The sequence below is a fragment of the Elaeis guineensis genome, chromosome 7, assembly GCF_000442705.2.
Source record: "Elaeis guineensis isolate ETL-2024a chromosome 7, EG11, whole genome shotgun sequence".
NCBI lineage: Eukaryota > Viridiplantae > Streptophyta > Magnoliopsida > Arecales > Arecaceae > Elaeis > Elaeis guineensis.
In genome coordinates, this window is record NC_025999.2 from 101,343,884 (window position 1) to 101,363,626 (window position 19,743).

The 19,743-nt window shown below is 37.6% G+C and overlaps 1 protein-coding gene across 2 annotated transcripts; it reads left to right on the forward strand.

Annotated features, from left to right (window-relative positions):
• The first annotated feature begins 543 nt into the window (after positions 1–543).
• LOC105047995 (casein kinase 1-like protein 2) lies at positions 544–15,820 on the forward strand. Of its 2 annotated transcripts, none has more exons than XM_010927167.4 (15): positions 544–784; positions 913–998; positions 1,129–1,169; positions 5,466–5,535; positions 5,623–5,771; positions 5,850–5,945; positions 6,029–6,099; positions 8,514–8,575; positions 8,777–8,840; positions 8,931–9,015; positions 9,102–9,228; positions 9,373–9,455; positions 9,537–9,600; positions 9,849–9,991; positions 15,075–15,820. In XM_010927167.4, the coding sequence occupies exons 2-15, from the start codon at positions 923–925 to the stop codon at positions 15,354–15,356; spliced, it is 1,413 nt and encodes a 470-aa protein (XP_010925469.3). In that variant the 5' UTR covers positions 544–784; positions 913–922; the 3' UTR covers positions 15,357–15,820. The 2 variants fall into 2 exon arrangements, with proteins under 2 accessions (XP_010925469.3, XP_019707455.3); XM_019851896.3 differs by having other exon boundaries at positions 556–784; positions 897–998.
• The last annotated feature ends 3,923 nt before the right edge of the window (positions 15,821–19,743 follow it).

Here is a 19,743-nt window from a genome sequence, read left to right on the forward strand (position 1 = left end):
AATCAAATGGGTCAGGAGAACAGTGTACCTGGGTCGGGATCTCCTCGGACCAAATATCAGTAGATCTGACGGCAGTCATGCATCGAGGGGTATTACGGGAAATAAATCAAAGCCAATGGTCATTTACCAGATTGACATACACAATGGATGATGAGTAATGACACACTCCCCACCAAATATCCGATAGATCCGACGGCGGTTACGGATCGAGGGTATTGCGGGAAATAAATCGAAGCCGTATAACTCGAGGATCGAGCGCCCGTGGGTGTCGATCTCGGGCCTTCCCTTCGTTTGCCCAGAGATCTAAGGCCGCCGGGTCCCAACGTCGGTTCACCAAGGCCAAGAACGCAACAAATTAAAAGCAAAGAAAGCCGAAAGAGAAAGGGAAAGCGGTGAGCGAAAGCGAGCTCGAGGCTCGAGGCCTAGGTGAGGGCGAGCGAGGGAAAAGAGCTCTTATCATATCTTGGGCTGTCGATTGGATCGAAGCGTGACCCAGCATGATATCATGACCTCTTCTTCCCATTATATCTTCCTCCTCCTCATCCTCCCTCTCTTGCCCCCCAACTTTCTCTTTTGCAACCATTTCATTAGAATCAAACCCTAGAAAAAAATCCCTCCTTTTTTGTTTTCTGTAGACACTAGTTTATTAATCGATCTTTATTTATCTGTGATCGATTATCTGGAGCAATGGGCGGCGATCTGAGCTCTTGCTCCCAAGCAATTCGTTTCTTTGTGTATTCTTTTGGTCGGGGGTGAGCTGTAAGGCTTTATCAGATCGGCGAAGGTTTTCTTTGTTCTTTTTCTTCTTTCTTTTTTGTTTCCTTTGCTTTCTCGGATTCCGTTTTCCACATTATGTTCGTCTCTTTTTTGGGATTGGTTTGTGAATTTGGGTTTAGGGTTCGTTGTTTGTAGTTTTGCCGTGATGGAGCCTCGCGTGGGGAACAAGTTCCGGCTCGGTCGCAAGATTGGGAGTGGCTCCTTTGGGGAGATCTATTTAGGTCTGTAATCATTACGCCACTCTTGTGCCTGTTTTGATCCATTTTTGTTGATCAAGATCAAGATTTTGTTTCTTTCTTTTTTTTAGGGTTCTGGATTTTTCCTCCTTTATATTTGAATGGTTGATTGCAGGTACTAATATCCAAACAAATGAAGAAGTCGCCATTAAGCTTGTAAGCAGCTGATCGATTTCCCCTTCTTGTGTTATTGCTTTTGGCTAATCATGGTCTGCTAATGCCATTGTTGTTCTGGTTAATTGAGTTTCTTGCATCTGAACAGTGTTCTTATCCGGTCTTTGCTATGATTGTCAAATTTGAAATTGATTGGAGGCTTACGTTTTACAAGTCATTGAATATTTTGGCCTTAGTGTCTTCTGATAGCTACAGGGACCCTCTTTTGAGCTATTAGGTTCATGTGGATGTTGTTGTCGCTCCTTTAGGATAGTCGTTGCCTTTTATTTAGTTGAATATGAATAAATCATTTTCAATTGCGAAGTTTTGTGGAAGTCTACTTACCGACTGGCAATTTGGATTAGCCTTATTTAAGAGTCTTGCTCATTTTCAAAATGACTTATAGTTCTATATTGTAGGCTTACTTTAAATTTTTTTGGAAGAAGTATAGTGTCCAGATTGAGGGGCATAAACACGAGTGGCATGCAAGCGTAATGCTAGTTATTTGTTTAGTTATATTATTTATATGAAAGTAAGTAATGATATTTCAAGCCTGGCAATTGAAATTAATCAATTATAGAGTGCATTTCTCTAAGTCATACTTGGCTTTCACCCACTTCTGTCTAAAGTTGTTATCAACTCTAGGGAGCCTTGAAGAGTTTCTACCGTGTACATCAGCTTATGTTACAGAACTTACAGATAGGTCTTAGACATGCTCAAGCTTTCTTGGGCACATGTTGGAATCCTTTCTTGCCTGGAGTTTCCTTCTTCGTTAATTGGGTACCGATCTGCTGGAGGGTTGTCATAATTTCTCATAATAGGTATCCATGCCTTGATGGGTCATACCTTGACCCATAATTTGTCTTCCTAATTAGTAAATCTACACCAAAAGTTCTCTATATAAGGTTATATCTGCTTTGCCATCAATTTCTTTGCAATAGCTGGAGATTTGGAAAGGTTGGTTATGGTAAACTTTGTCAAGGAAATCTTCGAGCAAATCCTTAGCTTGCTGAAATTTGAATGGTGTTGATCTACAAGAAGCCTTATCATCTTTATGTGCTGAATTTAGTTTGATTAGTAGACAGTTTTGTGTGACTTTATATATATATATATATATATATATATATATATATATATATATATATATATATGCTGTTGGTTCATAGCATGCATTTATTCACTTGAATTTGAGATCTTTATGTGACTTAGCTGAAGGCTTTTTGTCGTCTTAAAAAATTCAAAAAGATGAAAAACAAGTAGCCGAGCAGAAGTATGACTTGTTTAACTGATTATTAGCATAACTTAATTAAAATATCTACTTTATATTATCAAACAGCATTTAGTTAAAAAAAAAAAAATGCAAGGTGGACCTATAGTGAAAGTCAAAGATATGCAGAAGTAAATATTGCAACTTCTATTTACGCAATGATGACCAAGTAGAATGTAACTTGATCTACAAATAACTAGATCATACCCATTTATGTAATGCAACAAACCCTGCTTCGTCTAGTTGAGGTGTTTCCATGCATTGATGTACAATATAACAACGCTTGCAAAATCAAAGTAGCAACTTACCGAAGGAGAGCAATATGGCGATTCCTTCAGTGACAATGTGTTGGCAGTATCGAGTATTATTTGAGTTACGTAAAGACTGAAAATTGATGGCTTTTTTATTTTCCTATTCTACAAATCTTATTGGAATCAAGAGAGGTGGAGCAGTCTTCTGTCCTAGTTTCAGCAATTCAATTAAGTCCCTTCTTTACCTTCATTTTAATGGTCTCTTATGGAAGGTATAACTGCCATGAAATTGGAACATGAAGCTAGAGTTCAGGGGTTTTTGTGATGATCCATAAGTTCCAAGCTGAATTATTCAGAGCTGATTTCTTGTTCAAGTTCTTATGATTATCCAAGTTTGGGGAGCAGACTGAGTGTGGATGACACTGTTTGGAGTGAGTTATCCACTAGCTATGAGATTTGCATTGGTGGCTTCATGTCATGGTGCTGGCAAACCTGAAGCTTATGTGCAATTTCTGAAGTGTTTTTCTTAGGAAAATTTCATTTGCAATATTCTTTAGACATGAAAGTCAATGTAACTTGCATTCTTTCAGGGTATTGGGAAGTGTGAGCCATATGGAGAAGATATAAATGCTCTAGAACCTCCTGAGGATGCTGAAATACAATCTTGACCTGCTGCTTGTATTGGAAAAGTTGGTTTATTCAAGAAGTTGCCCTAGTATTGGATGCCCTATGGGGTTATCAATCTGGGAAGAGTGTTAAAGATGGAGTACAAGAGTGTTACTTGTGTACTTGCATTTTTGTGAAAGTCCAGTTTTGGATCTTCAATCAATGATTATCGCATGGGATGGGGGATGAATCCTCTTTTGTGCTGGACTGTCTATTTTGAAACCCTTTTTTCTGCATATTAAAAGAAAGCAGTATGTTGAGTCATGGTTCGTTGAGCCGCCCCTAACTGCCTGGTTTGGGGTGTGCCGAACTGTATTGGCCGTTGATTGGGATGGTTCCGATGTTCCAAACAAGATACCGGTGAGGATGGGGAGAGAGAGAAGGAAAGAGATGAAGAGAGAGGGGGAGGGAAGGAGAGGGAGAGAGAGCCTTTGGAGGCTACCAAGCTTGCTACACATGGTGGAAGCCAAAGGAGGATAGAGGGAGGGAAGAAGAGGCAGAGGGAGGAGAGGCCACCAAAGGCCTTTGGAGGGCCGGTGAGGCCACCATGCCATCGTCGAGGCAGTTGAAGGCCAGAGGAGGGGCCCCACCCTTTGCTCAATCAAAATGTTTCCTTTCTTTTTTTGCAATTTATCGGGTAAAGTCCGCAACATAGTTGCCGACTTCATTAATAATAATAATAATATTTTTTTTGAGATTTTTGGTTGAAGTCAGTAATCCGAAACCACCGACCTATCGGTCCAGGCTCTAGTATTGGCACAACAAATTTTATGTTGAATTGTTTGTTGTCTTGCTCAGTGTTATTAAAGGTGTGCCTCAAGTGTGCCTTTAGCGCAAAAGGCGCGAGGCGCAAGGGTCGTCGCCTCTGTATCCCCTAGGCGAGGCGACAATTCTCAGGCTCATGCCTCTGCATTGTTCAGAGGCACAATGAGGTGTAGGATTCCAACAAGTATTAATTTTTAGTTTCTAAGAAATAGGAAAGGTTAGTTATAGTACATAAGAAAGGTCAATTATAGTAAATAGGGATTGGAAAGGCATCGTTGAAAGTCAAACGGGCTTTAAAAACCTACATGAGACTCTTGGAATTGCCTAAAAAAAATCAAAAGGTAGAAGCTGAAGTGTCTCCATCAGACTCCATCTCATCTCATCGCTCAAGAAGCACCTCCATCTCATCTCATCTCATCACCTAAAACCATCCCAAGTGCAGCTTGTAGATGAATTAGAGGAGGAGATAGATCATGAGTATGAGAAAGATACTGGAGAGGAACAAGAAGAAAACGATGAAGCTGGTTTGCTTGCTGATGATGATGAGGACGAGGATTAGCCAATTAAGAATTTAGAAAACACTTATTTGATTGTTTTTGGGTTAGAGCTAGTTTTTAGATACTGGACTTCTTGTCTATAGCTACATCTTTTTTTGTTTTACTTTTTAATGATGGGTGCTAGTTTTTACTTGCTGGAATTTTTGCCTATAGCTAGTTCTCTATTTTTCTATTTTTGGCGCTTGACTTCTCTCAGGTGCGTGCCTGCATCTTGCGCCTTGCGCTTAGGTTCTAGGGACCCCTAGCGCCTAGGTGCGCTTAAGGCCTTTAACAACATTGGTCTTACTACCCCCTACTACTGGCCCTGCCAAAAAAAAAAAAAAAAAGGCACCTTTTCTCCAACTTGTTGATCTCCAGTTAGTTCTTTACATCATGTCCCATTTGCTGTTTGTTATAGAATTAATTGGACCCTTTCAAATGTACAGAAGTGGTATATAACTTGTGATAGAGATTATTTTTTATTAATTTGCTGATAATTTTATAAAGAGTACTGCTATTAGACAGCATACTTGATTTAGTGAGATTCCATTTGAGGCCTTTAATTGTTGTACTTCGAATTTAATAAACTTTCAACACACATATATATTTTTATCAGTAAAATATTCTGCTTTTTTTAAAATTGATTTTGATCAGTTGAAGGTATGATAATGTCATTTCTCCATCTTCAGTGCCGGAAATTAAAATAGGTTACTACATGTTAGTAGTGAATATGTCATTTAGTGAAATGCTTATTCATGTTTTAGTCAATTCAGTATTGTTATAGTAGGGTATGATGCATCATCCTTTTTATCAGGAAAATGTCAAGACAAAGCATCCGCAGCTGCTATATGAATCAAAACTGTACAGAATTTTACAAGGAGGAAGTAATTAGAAATTCCTTTTTACCCTTTTTGAAAATTTGTTCATATTATTTGCCAAGTCATTATATTTTCTTCTTTTTATTTTGGCAGCTGGCATTCCAAATGTGCGATGGTTTGGTGTGGAAGGTGACTATAATGTTCTTGTCATGGATTTATTAGGACCAAGCCTTGAAGATCTTTTTAACTTCTGTAGCAGGAAGCTTTCTTTGAAGTCTGTGCTTATGCTGGCAGATCAGATGGTATTATTTTATATTTTTTTGATACTTTTTATCATAACTTATTTGATACATTTCTAATCTGCCTTGATGGTACGTCAGATAAACCGAGTAGAATTTGTTCATGCTAAATATTTTCTTCATCGAGATATTAAACCGGATAATTTTCTGATGGGTTTGGGAAGGCGAGCAAATCAGGTAGACCACAAAAATCTTTTTATACTGTTATAAGGATTACATCAGAATCAGTATATCTCTGACATAATTTCTTTTACATTTAGGTGTATATTATTGACTTCGGTCTTGCCAAGAAGTATAGAGACACTTCAACTCACCAACACATCCCATATAGGTAATTTTTCCGATATTAATTATGAAACTCATCTGTGTATATAGTTAGGTGTCTACATTTAAGAGGTGATATATAGGTGTCTGGGAGTGGCATGCCATTTGACTAGAATCTATGGCATTTGGATGTGAAGTGCTTTATTTCTCCATATACCTGCCTAGACAAACACAAACACACATGCATGCAGTGTTTCAAATATTGGTTTGGGTACCATTACCAGTCAGTTATTGTGTTGATACAGCACACAGTACCCACAAATGACATATGGCACACCGTTGGAGCCCCCATAATACTCGTACCATGTTTCAGTAGGGGAGTGTATCGAGCTCCTGTAAAGTAATGATACTGTACTTGACCAGTATGATTTCCTACTGCCCAGTATAGTTGGTGCCTAATGCTGCATAATGTACATATAGATACATAAGTAAACATGGTTTTTAATTAAATTACTAAGTTTTTTAATGAAGATATAAGTAACAAATATTTAATTTGGTAGTTATGAATGAAAGGGGCAAAAATATTAATCATTTTCTTAAGATGGCAGATTGGTAACAAGAGGCTGCCACAACAGTGAATAAAGATTGGTCAGAGAACATATCCTTCGTGAGATGACATGATTTAATCATTACACTTTTGAATTGTCAAGATATGCTAGCAACTTTTTTTGTATTTTTTTCTTGAAATGTATGAGATTGACCAATGAGGATGAGAGCAAAATATCCATGAATTGTAATGAAAGGTTGAAGAGATAAATCTGGATTACAGATAGTTAATTAATAATATTTTGAAACAAGCTTTTAAATCCTATAGGATGGGGGTGTTCTGGCTTTTTCATGGAACGAGTCATGCTATCATTTCACCCTATCCTGAAACTTGGGATAGAGGATGTCCCAAGATATGCCAAGTGGGATGCTGGGATAATAGCGGGATCAAGATTCACCGTCTCGGTACTGGACGCCGTATCGGTAAAATTCTGCTGTAATGTCGGTATATGGTTCGGTACGGTATGGTAGAGTTGATATGCTCCGAGATAGCGTACTGATATGAGACCGGTATGGTATGGTACATTCTGTACGGGGCGGTATAGCATTCCATGGGCGGGATGGTTCTATCCCAACATTTGGTATGGTACCCCATCCTGGTGTCCCATGGGACATCCTGCAGGGGCTTGAGTCTTTGGTTTGGAATTAACCTTGGAGAAAGTAGATATGTTTGAATAAAGGGGTAAGCATACTAAGCTTTTACTTGAGATGAAAAATGGTTAATGAAAGGGTCACTAGGGTAAGATTTGAGGTAGATAGATGATGGTATATTATCCTTCTACTGCTGCTATAGGTACTACTACAGTACTATTATTTTCACTTCAAATTGGTTCTTTAAGAGGGTTGTGTGGAAAGTATTGGTGTCAATCCTATCTTGTATTCTTCCAGTAATTGATTCAAACTGCAATTTTAGTTCTGCAGTGACAATAAAGAAAGATGCAGAGAGTATCTGTTTTGCCGATGTCCTTTCATGATATCCTTTTTTTCTTATTTCTTGGGCTGTATTCATACTTGTCTTGTGTGAATGATCTGTCTTACCAAAAAAAATAATAATAAAAAAAAGATGCAGAGAGAGTGACTGGGGAAAAAACTTCATGATGCAAAGAAAATGACCTCAACATAAGCAAATCTGGACTGTTTGAACTAGCACCTAACACTGTGCAATGAGTTTGAATCAGCAGAGGTAGTATTAGTTTCTTAATATGGAAGCGCTGATAAAATAACTTATTGCACTCATGAGTATGAGCTTGAAAGAACTTCTGCCATATTTTGGTTTAACGAGTTGCCAGCTCATGTTATTTTCTTGTTGGATGTGTGAGGCAGGGGATGCTTTAGCTTTTCTTTGGTAAGTTTGCATTTTTGTTTTCCTTTTGTTGTGCGAAGCCATCTTTGCTTTATATTTTATTTGATAAAGTGATGGCAGGAATGCACTCTATCTTTATGAATCTATACGAGTGCTTAGCCTGTTAATGAAGATTAAACGTTAATTGTACGCAGAATGATCATTTTTTTGCTCAACATTATATGCTATTACTAAGTCCAACGTGATGGCTTCATATGCTTAGAATATATTGGTAACTAAGCCTGAAATATGATACTCTGCTTTAATTTTTATTTCATTACCACGGACTCTATACTTATTCCAGACCCCTTTTTTTGGCTTTATATCCACTTATGTCTCCATATAGTGGCCCATTTGGTTTAATTGAGCCCACATTGCTGTTTAGAAGCTTTTAGTGCTGCTGGCTTGCGGTCCCTATGGGACATTATTCTTGAATTCTGTCACTAGTTTTTTCCCCTGATTTCATAATAAGTTTTAATAGAAATTGGAGACCTCTCTATCCATACGTTCTGACATGCTTATTAATATTACAGAGAGAATAAGAATTTGACTGGGACAGCAAGATATGCAAGCATGAATACACATCTTGGCATTGGTATATAAAATATGTTCCCACTCTTTTCTTTTCTTTTTTTTTTTTTTAATTATTTGGTTCTTTAAGATCTTTGATATTGTTATGTCTCAATGCTGATAGAAGAACTTTATTTTCAGATAATGTTCTTCATATATACTTTTCTGCTATTTTTTGAAATGCCTGGTTGTTTCTCTGACTGCTGTACATATTTTGGTTGCTAAGAGCAAAGCAGGAGGGATGATTTGGAGTCTCTTGGATATGTTCTCATGTATTTCTTAAGGGGAAGGTGTGGTTTCCATTGACAAAGATTACTAAGGATATTTTTGTCTCTACCGATTTTCCATTATGGAAACTTAACCTTTTGTCTTCTTTTCAGTCTTCCATGGCAAGGTCTCAAAGCAGGAACCAAGAAACAGAAGTATGAGAAAATTAGTGAAAAAAAAGTTTCCACATCCATTGAGGTGAGCTTGCTTTTTATTAACTAAGATTATTTGTTACAAGTTTTTGCTCAATTTGATAAAACCATGATAGAGGTCTTGCTTTTCAGGCCTTGTGTCGGGGTTATCCTTCAGAATTTGCATCATACTTCCACTACTGTCGTTCACTACGTTTTGATGATAAGCCAGATTATGCCTATCTTAAGAGAATTTTTCGTGATCTTTTTATTCGTGAAGGTAGGCTTGTGAGTGTTTATTTAACAGATTCATGTTGGCTGGGATATTCTAAGTTTGAAATCCTAATACACTCCTGTATTTCATCTTAATTGTCAGATGTCATCATTTTAAGTGTATCCATTATCTAAAACTTTACATTTGCAGGTTTTCAATTTGATTATGTGTTCGACTGGACCATTTTGAAATATCAACAATCACAGATTGCAAGTGCTCCTCCACGAGCTCTTGTAAGTCACATACAGAAGAATATGCTGTGTAAAAAGCTTTTTCTTATTCACTTAGGTAAATGGGTTATGTTTTCTTTCTAGGGACCTGGTGCTGGACCTAGTTCAGGGTTGGCCCCAGCCATTGCCAATGCTGATAGGCAATCAGGTAATCTATTTACCTTGTTAGCTTCGCTTAATGTTGTCTTTTGCTCATCCTTGTCAGATTTTCTGAACTTCCTAGTTCCAATCTCATCTAGACCTAACTCTTACAATCATGTTCATATCATAAATAGGATCAACTTATCACAAATCTTTAGTATTATTGTGTTAACGTTAGTTGCGTTGCTTCTTTCTCGATGAGTCTGCCTCTTAGTGACTTACCTAGTGGTAATTTGTCCTATGACAATGTTTCAGGTGGTGAGGAAGGAAGAACAAGTGGTTGGTCAGCAATGGATCCTTCTCGTCGGCGAATTCCAGCACCTGCTATAAATGCCAGTAGCTTATCGAAACAAAAGAATTCAGAAGGAAATGATCCGGGTGTTACCAAGGAAACTATGGTGAGTTATTTTTCATTTCTTTTTTTGTTGGCAACTTTTGTCTGATTTCAGATGGTTGAATGTGGGATATAGGCTTTTTTGATTAGTGTATCTATTCGTCTGAAGGGTCACTTAATATTTAGGATTATTGCTCTAGTCTCCATATAGAAAGACTTTAAATGCTGTGTAAAGTTGTTGTGAATGCCAAACCATGTTTTGTGCCATAGCATGCTGGAGTAAAAGGTCATTAGAAAGACATGAAAAAGTTGCAGAGACCTATTGATGATGCTTCAAATTTGCATGAAAAATGTAGATGCTCTCAGATTGCACATGGTTATTCAATCAGCAGGAGCCTGATTGCTAACTTGATCATCTAGATTAATTATCATCAACATTCATATTTTCTTGATAGTCGAAATTGGGCCATCTCCATGAATACGAGCGGGTAGGAATATAACTTGGTGATGGAATAGAACCTTGTGGTAAGGGAATTAATCACCTGCCTCAGAAAAATGCTGCAGCATTTTATATTTGTTGTATTTGACAAGTTTTGTTGTCTGTTAACTGTGGCCTTCAGTGTAACTACTGAGACGTGATTTCCTCGTTAGAGCAACATTTTCCACAAGAATATCTTTGAAAATGATTTAAAGCTATTTTTTGGATGATATGAAATGCACGGAACATTACTTCTGAAATTATGCCACTTGAAGGGCCCAAAGTGACCAAATTTGCATGGAGATGTCCCACTGGGGATATTGCAGTGTTTGAAAACTTCGTTTTCGCTAGACAGAATGCGTTCAGTTTAGGTGATCTTGCCAATTTCTTAAAAAGCTATGGGGAATTTCAAAATTTGTCAATTAAAACTAAGAAGAAATTAAAATAGTGGAGGAAATTTAAAATCAATCCATCATAATAAATTAGGAATTATTTCTACATGAATTATATCATCTAAGAGCCTTAGATGTATTGCTTTAGTAATTTTGCACGAAAATGATTTTTTTAAAAAAATAAAATATTCAAGGAATCATGCTTGGAATGTGCTATACATTGGTGCTAGCATGCAGCATTGAAAATACTAATGAAGGTATGATTTGGCATCAAATCCGATTTTCAGTTCAGTTTTTCAAACTGAAACCTAGTTTGCGCCCCCCCCCCCCCAGAAAATTGAACCTTGAAACCCATTTGAAAGCCACTTGGGTTGTGATGGGCGGCAGCTATGGTGGTGATGGCAGCAGCGATGATGGTGGCGGTGGTGATGGTGGAGGCCATGGTGGCAGCGGAAAGGTTGGCAATGGTGGTGGTCATAAGCGGTTTTGGTTTCCAAAATTTTAGAAATTAGGATTTTCAGCTTCCATAATTTCTAGAAATTAGATAGCACTTTTCAGAAAAATACAAATAGAAAGGAGGTTATCAAACATCATTCCTACCTTGATTTCCATGATTTTGGGAAAACAATGAAAATCAAAAACTAGCTGTCATGCCAAATAGGGCTGAAATTTTAGCTTTAGGATGGTCAAGTTTGTTGAATTCAATTTTTCATCTGAATCTCTTGGGAATTATCATGTTGCTTCAAAATGTTCTCAAAACTTGGAAATTTCAAGTTTAGTCTAAAGATTGCAAAAAATGAAAAGGTGCATATCTACACGTCTATTGGAAGGGAGCTTTGGAGTACACCTCGAGATATTTCATTGGTAACCAAGGTTCGCTGGACTGGCATCATGGGTTGTACTGCCCCGTGCCGGTTTGGTGTGGTACCAGTACATACTATACCCAAGGCGTACAGAGCCAGGTGAGAGAGAGGGGGAGGGGAGAGAGAGGAGGGAGGGTTAAGAGGGGCTTACGAAGAAGGGGAGAGGGAGGAAGAGAGAGAGAGAGAGAGAGAGGGAGGATGTAGAGAGAGAGAGAGGTGTATCTCGTCAGTGGTGGTAGTTGGAAGCCCAAAACCTTAAACCTAAAGGCCTATTTGGGAAATTCAGCAGGATTGGGCTGGATTTTCTATAGGAATCGAGCTTGCGAGCCTGCTCAGCTGATTTTTTTTTTTTAAAGGCCTCTTCTAGTTTTGGTCTAAATTCCATTTATGGGTCTGTTGGACTACGGGATGAAATAAAAAAAGACCTATAGAGGTCCTTTTCTTTTCTCCTATAGGATAAGGTCGATATGGCCTTAAATAGACGGTAACCATGATCCTAGGCTGGATTATGTCACGCCCCGAACCCAACACCCGGGTCGGATACGTGATGGCCGCACACTTTTTAGAGCAAGCTCTAAAGAATATGCAAGGCCAAATTAAATCATTACAACCTTATCAACCATAATAATTTATTTCAACAATAATTCATAAAACTTGCATAATTACAATTAATATTCCTTCAATCCTCTGATCAGATATCAACGGTATTCCATCTATGCATCCGCTCACTCATAAATCCATACCATAGCCAACCATGGACATCTTGTGACTCTGAAAAGAAAGAAAATGAAGGGGTGTGAGCTTTACAGTCCAGTAAGAATTTTCATATCACACCAATATAATAATTATAATCTGAAAATAATGATAGGCAATAACACATAAAAGTCGATGTTCACTATCCAGAATACTGCAAACATGTATAGATTATCTGTTTTATCAAAAGAGATGCATCATCATATGTTAAATAAGTGAAACAATTTTGTTCAACGATTGTTTCATGTCTTATCTTTCTATTTTCTTCTATTATCACATCGTTTTTAATTCTTTTCTTTTTGGCTTTGGCTTTGGCTTTGGCTTTGGACTACCAGGATCATGCGACGATCTTTTATTCGGATCGATTTCTGTGATCTTCCTCGGATCGAAATATTCATGATCTTTCTCGGATCAAAGTGGCCATGATCTTTCTCGAATCAAATCATTCATGATCTTTCTCGGATCAGATTCTTCATGATCTTTCTCGGATCATATTTTTCCACACAAGCCTGTGGGGGCTGTCCCAGGCATAAACTCTTAGCAAGCTATTCCACATGACAAGGCCAGTTCAAACCATATTTCTCTCTTTATTTTTCATGAAATTATAATATTTGACTTCATTAATTAATTCAAATTTTGCAGTGTAATAAATATGTCATAGTCATATAATCATGCCATCAATCACTGATACATATGTATTGATATAACATACTCATACTCAAAATCACATAAATAGATAACAGAGTCTCAGATATAACAAATTCATCGGTCTCAAATTCAACGATGCAAAATCAATGAGATAAAACCAACGGTAAAATAATATATATAATGATGATCATGTACAGAGATTCTTACCTTTATCAGTGACTGATCCGAGTACAGAAATCAATGTTCTTCTTTGACTTATGAATTTCTTTAACAAAATATTCCACTCGATATTATATGCAGACAATCATCTCTTCATAATCCTGATCAAACATAAAAATCATATATAGAGAAAATTATCGATAATCGATCCTAATAACACAGATCGAGGACCTCTCTTAGGATTAATCAAAATTAGGATTTACCTAAGTATCTAGATCCTCCACTGATCCATAAGACTTCTAGAGAGAGAATCTATGAAGAGAATTTTAGAGAGAGAAAGTGAAGAGAGAAATCTTCGTATTCTTCCGATGAGGCAATCATGGTCAAGATCATCAGAGGTCCTATCAGGGTGACTTAACATAAATCAAGTGTTACAAATTTCAAATAGAATCGGACTGGGATCAGATCTACCGCACGAATTTTGGAGCAATCTCGGATCATCTTATTTTCATCTCAATTTTATCCTAGGGTCCGTGATGAAATCAGAGAGAGAAAGACACTAGAGAGATAAAATCCATAAAGAGAGAAAATCTAGAGAGAGAGAATCTAGAGAGAGAAAATGTAGAGAGAAGGTAGAGAGAGGAGAGAGAAAATTTTTCTCTCCTTTTTATTTTATTTTATTTTTATTTTTCTCTCTCTTATTCCCTTTTTTTTTCTTTTTCTTTTTTCTTTTCTTTTTCTTTTTCCTTTTTCTTTTCTTTTCTTCTTCTTCTTCTTTTCTTTCCTTCCCGCGGCTTGTTTTTGACTGAAACAGGGGAAGATCGGAAAGGGTTCAGAGGCTCGACTCCGGCGAAGGCAGCGGTGGGCAATGGATGGCCGGCGGCAAGGTTCGGCCGGCAAAATCATGGGAAGATTCAGAAAACAGAGGATTTCTTTTGCGACTGATTTTCGGCAAAGTCGGTGGCCGGTGGCGAGGCTTTGGGCCAGGGGAGAAAGGGAAGAGGGAGAGGAAGAAGGGGAGGGGCTTACCTCGAGCTCCGGCAGCCGAGAAGAACTCCGGCAATCCTTTCTTCCTGTTCAAAGAAGTCGCAGAAAAATCTTGAAAAAATTCCTCTAAATTCTTAATAATCTCTCAAAATCCCATGATAAAGACCTAAAGGGAGGGGAAGGGGGTTTTATAGAGGAGTTTTCTTAACCCGTGCCGGACTCTATCACTCCGATTTCGTCGGAAACGGAGAGGAAGAAGACTCCGGTTAGGAGTCTTCCTCTGTTTTTTTTTTTTTTTAATCTGGGTTATTACAGATTATTAAACAGGCCTTAACTGTCGATCGTGGCTGGAGATGTCAGCAAGGGCCCCCATGGCATCGATCAAGCACGATGGTGGTGTCTTTGCTTTGATAGAGGGCAACAGCATTGTCTTCAGTGTCAATTGAGGGTGATGGCATCAATATTGGTTAGCATTGATCAGCGTTGAATTGAAGCAGCCTAATGAAATGTCAGAGTGCTTATATAAACCTGTGGGTCTGAACGGAAGGGCAGAGAGTCCTTTTTTAATTAATCTTCATATGATGTTTGGAGTTTTGCATTGCTTTGTCTGGTAATTGTGTATGTGCACTGGCATTCTCATGTACGTGCTCTGCCACCTCTGGGAGGGATGAGGTTCATTTGCATGACTTCTTTCTTACTGGATGGTCTCGAGCTTCTCTAGTGATGGAACACTTATTTTTACTGCATCATCCTGTGCATTATACAATGTAATCATGGCTAGCATCGTCATAAGTGAAATACTTAGCAATAAAATATGTAGAACTTTTTGTTGTTCCATTCCTGACCATGGATACATGTCCCATGTAGTTATCCAGTTCAACTTTTTTGGGCTGGTCAAACGGATCATCAAGGCGAGCTGCTGTTTCTAGCAATGCAGATGCAATAATAGGCAGCGAGGCAGAAATGTTGCGCCCTCGCACCAGAGAAGCTAGCCCTGGAACTTTCCACAAAGTTTCAAGTGCTCAGAGAAGTTCCCCAGTCACATCAGCAGAGCAGAGGCGCACTTCTTCTGGCAGGTATTCATCTAACATCAAGAACTACGAGTCTACTCTTAAAGGCATTGAACGCCTTAATTTTAACAATGATTGAAGGCTTTAGTGGTGAGGCTGCTAATGAGCTTCTGCAGTATATTGCTTATATATATATATATATATAATTCAAAATCTGTAGGATGAAAACACTGGGAAATTTTCATTTCTTTTCTTAAGTTTGGTTGAAGAAAGCTATTGCTACTATGGGCAAGCACTCTTTAACTGCTGGTTCAGGAAGATAACCTCCTGATAAAATGAAAGGAAAAAAAAAAAAAGGTGCAAGGAGGTCTAAGGAGCCAATATGCCTTACCATGCCGAGGCCTTAGATAAGGCTTTGTCCGTATGTGTACCTGAGTTGTCCTGTGGCTCCTTTCTTTCTGTTACTAAATCCTGTCAGTTCTCTTATTGGTGATGTTATTATGTTTGTCAATGGAAAGCCATAGTCTGAATTCAGGACTGTTGTTCTTTGCTTGAAATATTTAATACTATTTGCATGTGTAATATTATTTGTTTTGTACACCACATCAAGAGTATGGATGCTAGTTTTAAGAGTTTAGTGTATGTCCCATGTACTGTGGGGTAATGTCCTTGAATTATTGCAAGTGGGCAGAAAACCTGGGATGGAAGGCTGTCAAAGAGTGCCATATCTATTGTATTGGATTGAGAGGATCGTTTTTGCAGTTAAGATTTATGACAAGTTTGGTGTTGTCAAAGCTGGATGAGTTGTTTTATGCGAAGTGCTGATTTCAAGCTTCTTGTGAATAAAGATTTTTTAGATACTGTGTTCCTTTGCAATGCGTAGTGTTTTTCCTGTTATGTTTTTTTTCCGCGTGCATGCGTGGTTTTCTGAGAACGGTGTTAGACGAATGCGAATGCAGGGATGTCTTTTTGCGCTGATCCCGGTGGGCTGTTACACGATGGTATTATTACTGGGACAGGCTCTTGGCCTGGGAGGTACCAGAGGGCACGGTCTTTGATCTTAGATCGAAGGTGCCGACATCTCTGAAAATCTCTCCAGAGTTGGGAGGGAATGACCAAAGATACAATTCATTGTCGGATAAAAAATTACAATACAATTGTTCTAGGAGAGCATTAATTTCTAGGAAATAACGGATTGTTCTCAGCTATATAATAAAAATATTCCGTATAATATGCAATGTAGTTGTAAATACATGAATTTACATTTTTTTTTTTTTTTTGGTGATGGCTATTTTATATTTTAGCTTAGTAATTATATCTATTAAATGGTAAAAATATTCTTATACATATTCAACTGCAATTATTGGGAGCATTATTATTATTTACAGGCGGGAACAAAAGGGGCAAAAGAGTAGCCGTCCCTATGGTTCCAAGTCTCGTGTGCGATCATAAAAACCATTTTTTTCAATGGAGGGGGGAGGGAGGGAAACGTGGTACATGCCATGATCTGTGCATACCGACATTATTTTTGGGCAACGATAAGCTATGGATATATTTACGTTGCCTTGACCAAACATTATATACCCCTATCTTGCGCTCCCATTTAAGAGGTTCACCACCACCCGGCCCCACTGTCATCAAGATGGCACCCTTTTTGTCTTTATTAATGAAAATCACAAAGTCACCCCGGCGGTGTTCACAAACGAGATGTTTCGTGTCACTGCCGCCGGCCTTGGTGACCATGGATGGTAGGCCTTCTGCCAGCATCTTGTCACACACCACCTCCTCCACTCCTTTTGTGCTTCGGCTATCCTCCGATGCCTCATGTTGCTACCTCTTGCTCCATATCTTCTCTGCGAGCCTTGTGCAAAGGTTGATTGACATCAACCACCATCAGAAGATAGGATTATGTGTCACTACCTCAAGCACCATTTCTATGTTCCTTTTATACTCTTCCTCATCAGGCAAGGATGAAGCCTGTAGTAGTTCTTGCTGCTCGGAGACTTGAGCTCCATTTGGCATTGCTATACATTGAAGGACTCTTGTATGTAGAACCTTGGATAATAGAGCTTCTGCTAATAGTCTTTAATAAAAAATTGTTTGATGTTTAATAACCGCATTTCTAAAGTACTATGATATTTTAATATCTATTTTAAAATTAAACTGAAAAATATTTTTAACATTAAGAAATGATGATAAAGAACTTATACACTGTTTTTAATTATCTAACTATTTGTGCTATCAAAAAAAAGTTATTATACAGTATCCTTAATTTATGGACTATTTATTTTGACACTTAACCTAAATAATATAATAAATACTAAAATTTTAAATTTATTATTAAAATATAATAAATGTTATCATATTATAATAATATGATATTATTATTTTAGTATGTTCATTATAATATTATCACAGCATAATAATATTAGATTATTAAAATATGATTAATATAACATGATGACTATGATAAAAATATAATATTATTATTATGTTATATTATTATTATATTGTACTACCAAAAATTATTACTATATATAATGGATAATTACAATGGTGTTATTAAAGCCCAAGCCAGAGTGTAAAGTCAATGCTGACGTAGATAAGGAACATTGATCATGGTAGTCATATTACTTGGTATACTCCTATATTTTATTTTATTTTTGTTCTCGAGCGAATTGCCACCTACATTTTTCACATGCTCTATTTGTTAAAAAGCAGTTATAATACTTGGTACGCTCCTACAATTTTCTCTGTGAGAAATTAAATTGTACCTGAAATAACTGCATTTTCTCCAGCTTCAGCACAGACGATCTTTTTTGGTACATAGCACAGACGATCTTCATGGCTGGATTTTCATCTTCAGATGCTTTCCAGCAGTAATTACAGTGCCTCGCAAACCAGAACCAGGTGCAAAAATATCCACTTTGCCTGTGGTATCTTTCTAGGCCCTGAACTTGAGCAAAAATCAATTGTGATGAGCATAGTGGCAACAAAACAATGCAAGCAGATATGAGACTAAGCTGACAGAAGGGTGATAGCTAAACTGAAGTAGAACACCATGAAGCCAGAAGATAAAAATGGTCAGACATAGGAGAAATGGGGGACGCAAAAAACATATTACAAAGATTTAATTTTATTTATTCCTAGAAGTGGTATTATTCAACCACAGGTAAATATCTTTGGTTGCTGCAAAATTAAGTAATAGGGGCCCACTTTACATTTCACGGTAGTGGAAGTGGGTGGCTACCAGTGTATAGATAGCTACTAGGAATTTATGAACCAGAAAATATGTCGCATTATTAATTCTTGAACAATATGCCAACAACAACAAGTGGGTCAATAAAACAGAGTGCAAGACCAGATGGTCTTCGAAGCTATCATAATCTGACAAAGAAGCTTTCTCATGGTATTTGGAGCTGGCCTTGTGGATTCTGTCTTACTATATTCAAGATGCTCCTATTAGTGCCAATTATATATGACATAAGGAACCATATCAAGTTGAGCCTTATCATCCAGCCACGAGATTCCCCACATTGATTGCATGCAGGGGAGTTTCAACATCCCATACTGCAATTAGGGTCAAGGATAAAACATCTGAATCCAGCATAATTTAGAGTCTAATAATTTCTCGTTTACATGGCTCCCAAAGTAAATATCAACAAGTTATATCCTACAACCCGTGCACCACACACCACACCAATCATCAGATTCAGGTTATATATATTTTCGTGTGCCAGAATCATTTCTTGCATGGATCTCAAAATGGCTATTACGTCATCAAATGGTTGACATGGTGAAAGAACAACGATCATTCTTTCGCATGAAAGAAACAACCTGAACCCGCCAATCAGCTCATAAAGCATAGCCAGCTCACTACCAAAGTTATTTTCACGTGACATGACAAAATATTATAACATTGACAAATAACGGCTCTGGGGAAAGGTTCCGGGCTGTTATAACAGTTTAGGGCCTCCTCTCTTATTTTACACAGTAACGAGAAAAAAACAATTGCTTGATAATGAATTATTTAACACCGTAACAGTACGCCACAATACAAGTGATGATTGTTATTTAGTTTCAATTATCTCTCTAGATAAAATACTTGCAAAGTCTGAATTGATATTGCATGGTAAAGAAAAGCAAATAAAAAAGAGATTGTCAGAAGGTCTGCATGAAGGTTTGCAACTAAAAAGTCTAAATAAAGTTTGAAAAAAAAAAAGGAAAAGAATGAACGATAGAGGAAAAGGAAGTCATAGGAGAGACGACTAATTTCTATTTAGAAGATTGCCTTTCTCTAGCCAGGATAGTTAGTTTGTCAATCATACTCATATGCATCACATGGTAGGATAGATCAAGCTCCTGTGCATACGAAGGTTTAGAGGGTTGGCCAAAGATAGGCTAGAGAGAAAAATAGAGAGCTTAAGTTGAGAAACTTAAACTGCCGAGAGGAAGATTGGTCTAAGCTAATAAATTCATATAGCATTTTTTTTTGTTAGTCAATGTGAGATTATGACAATCTCTCC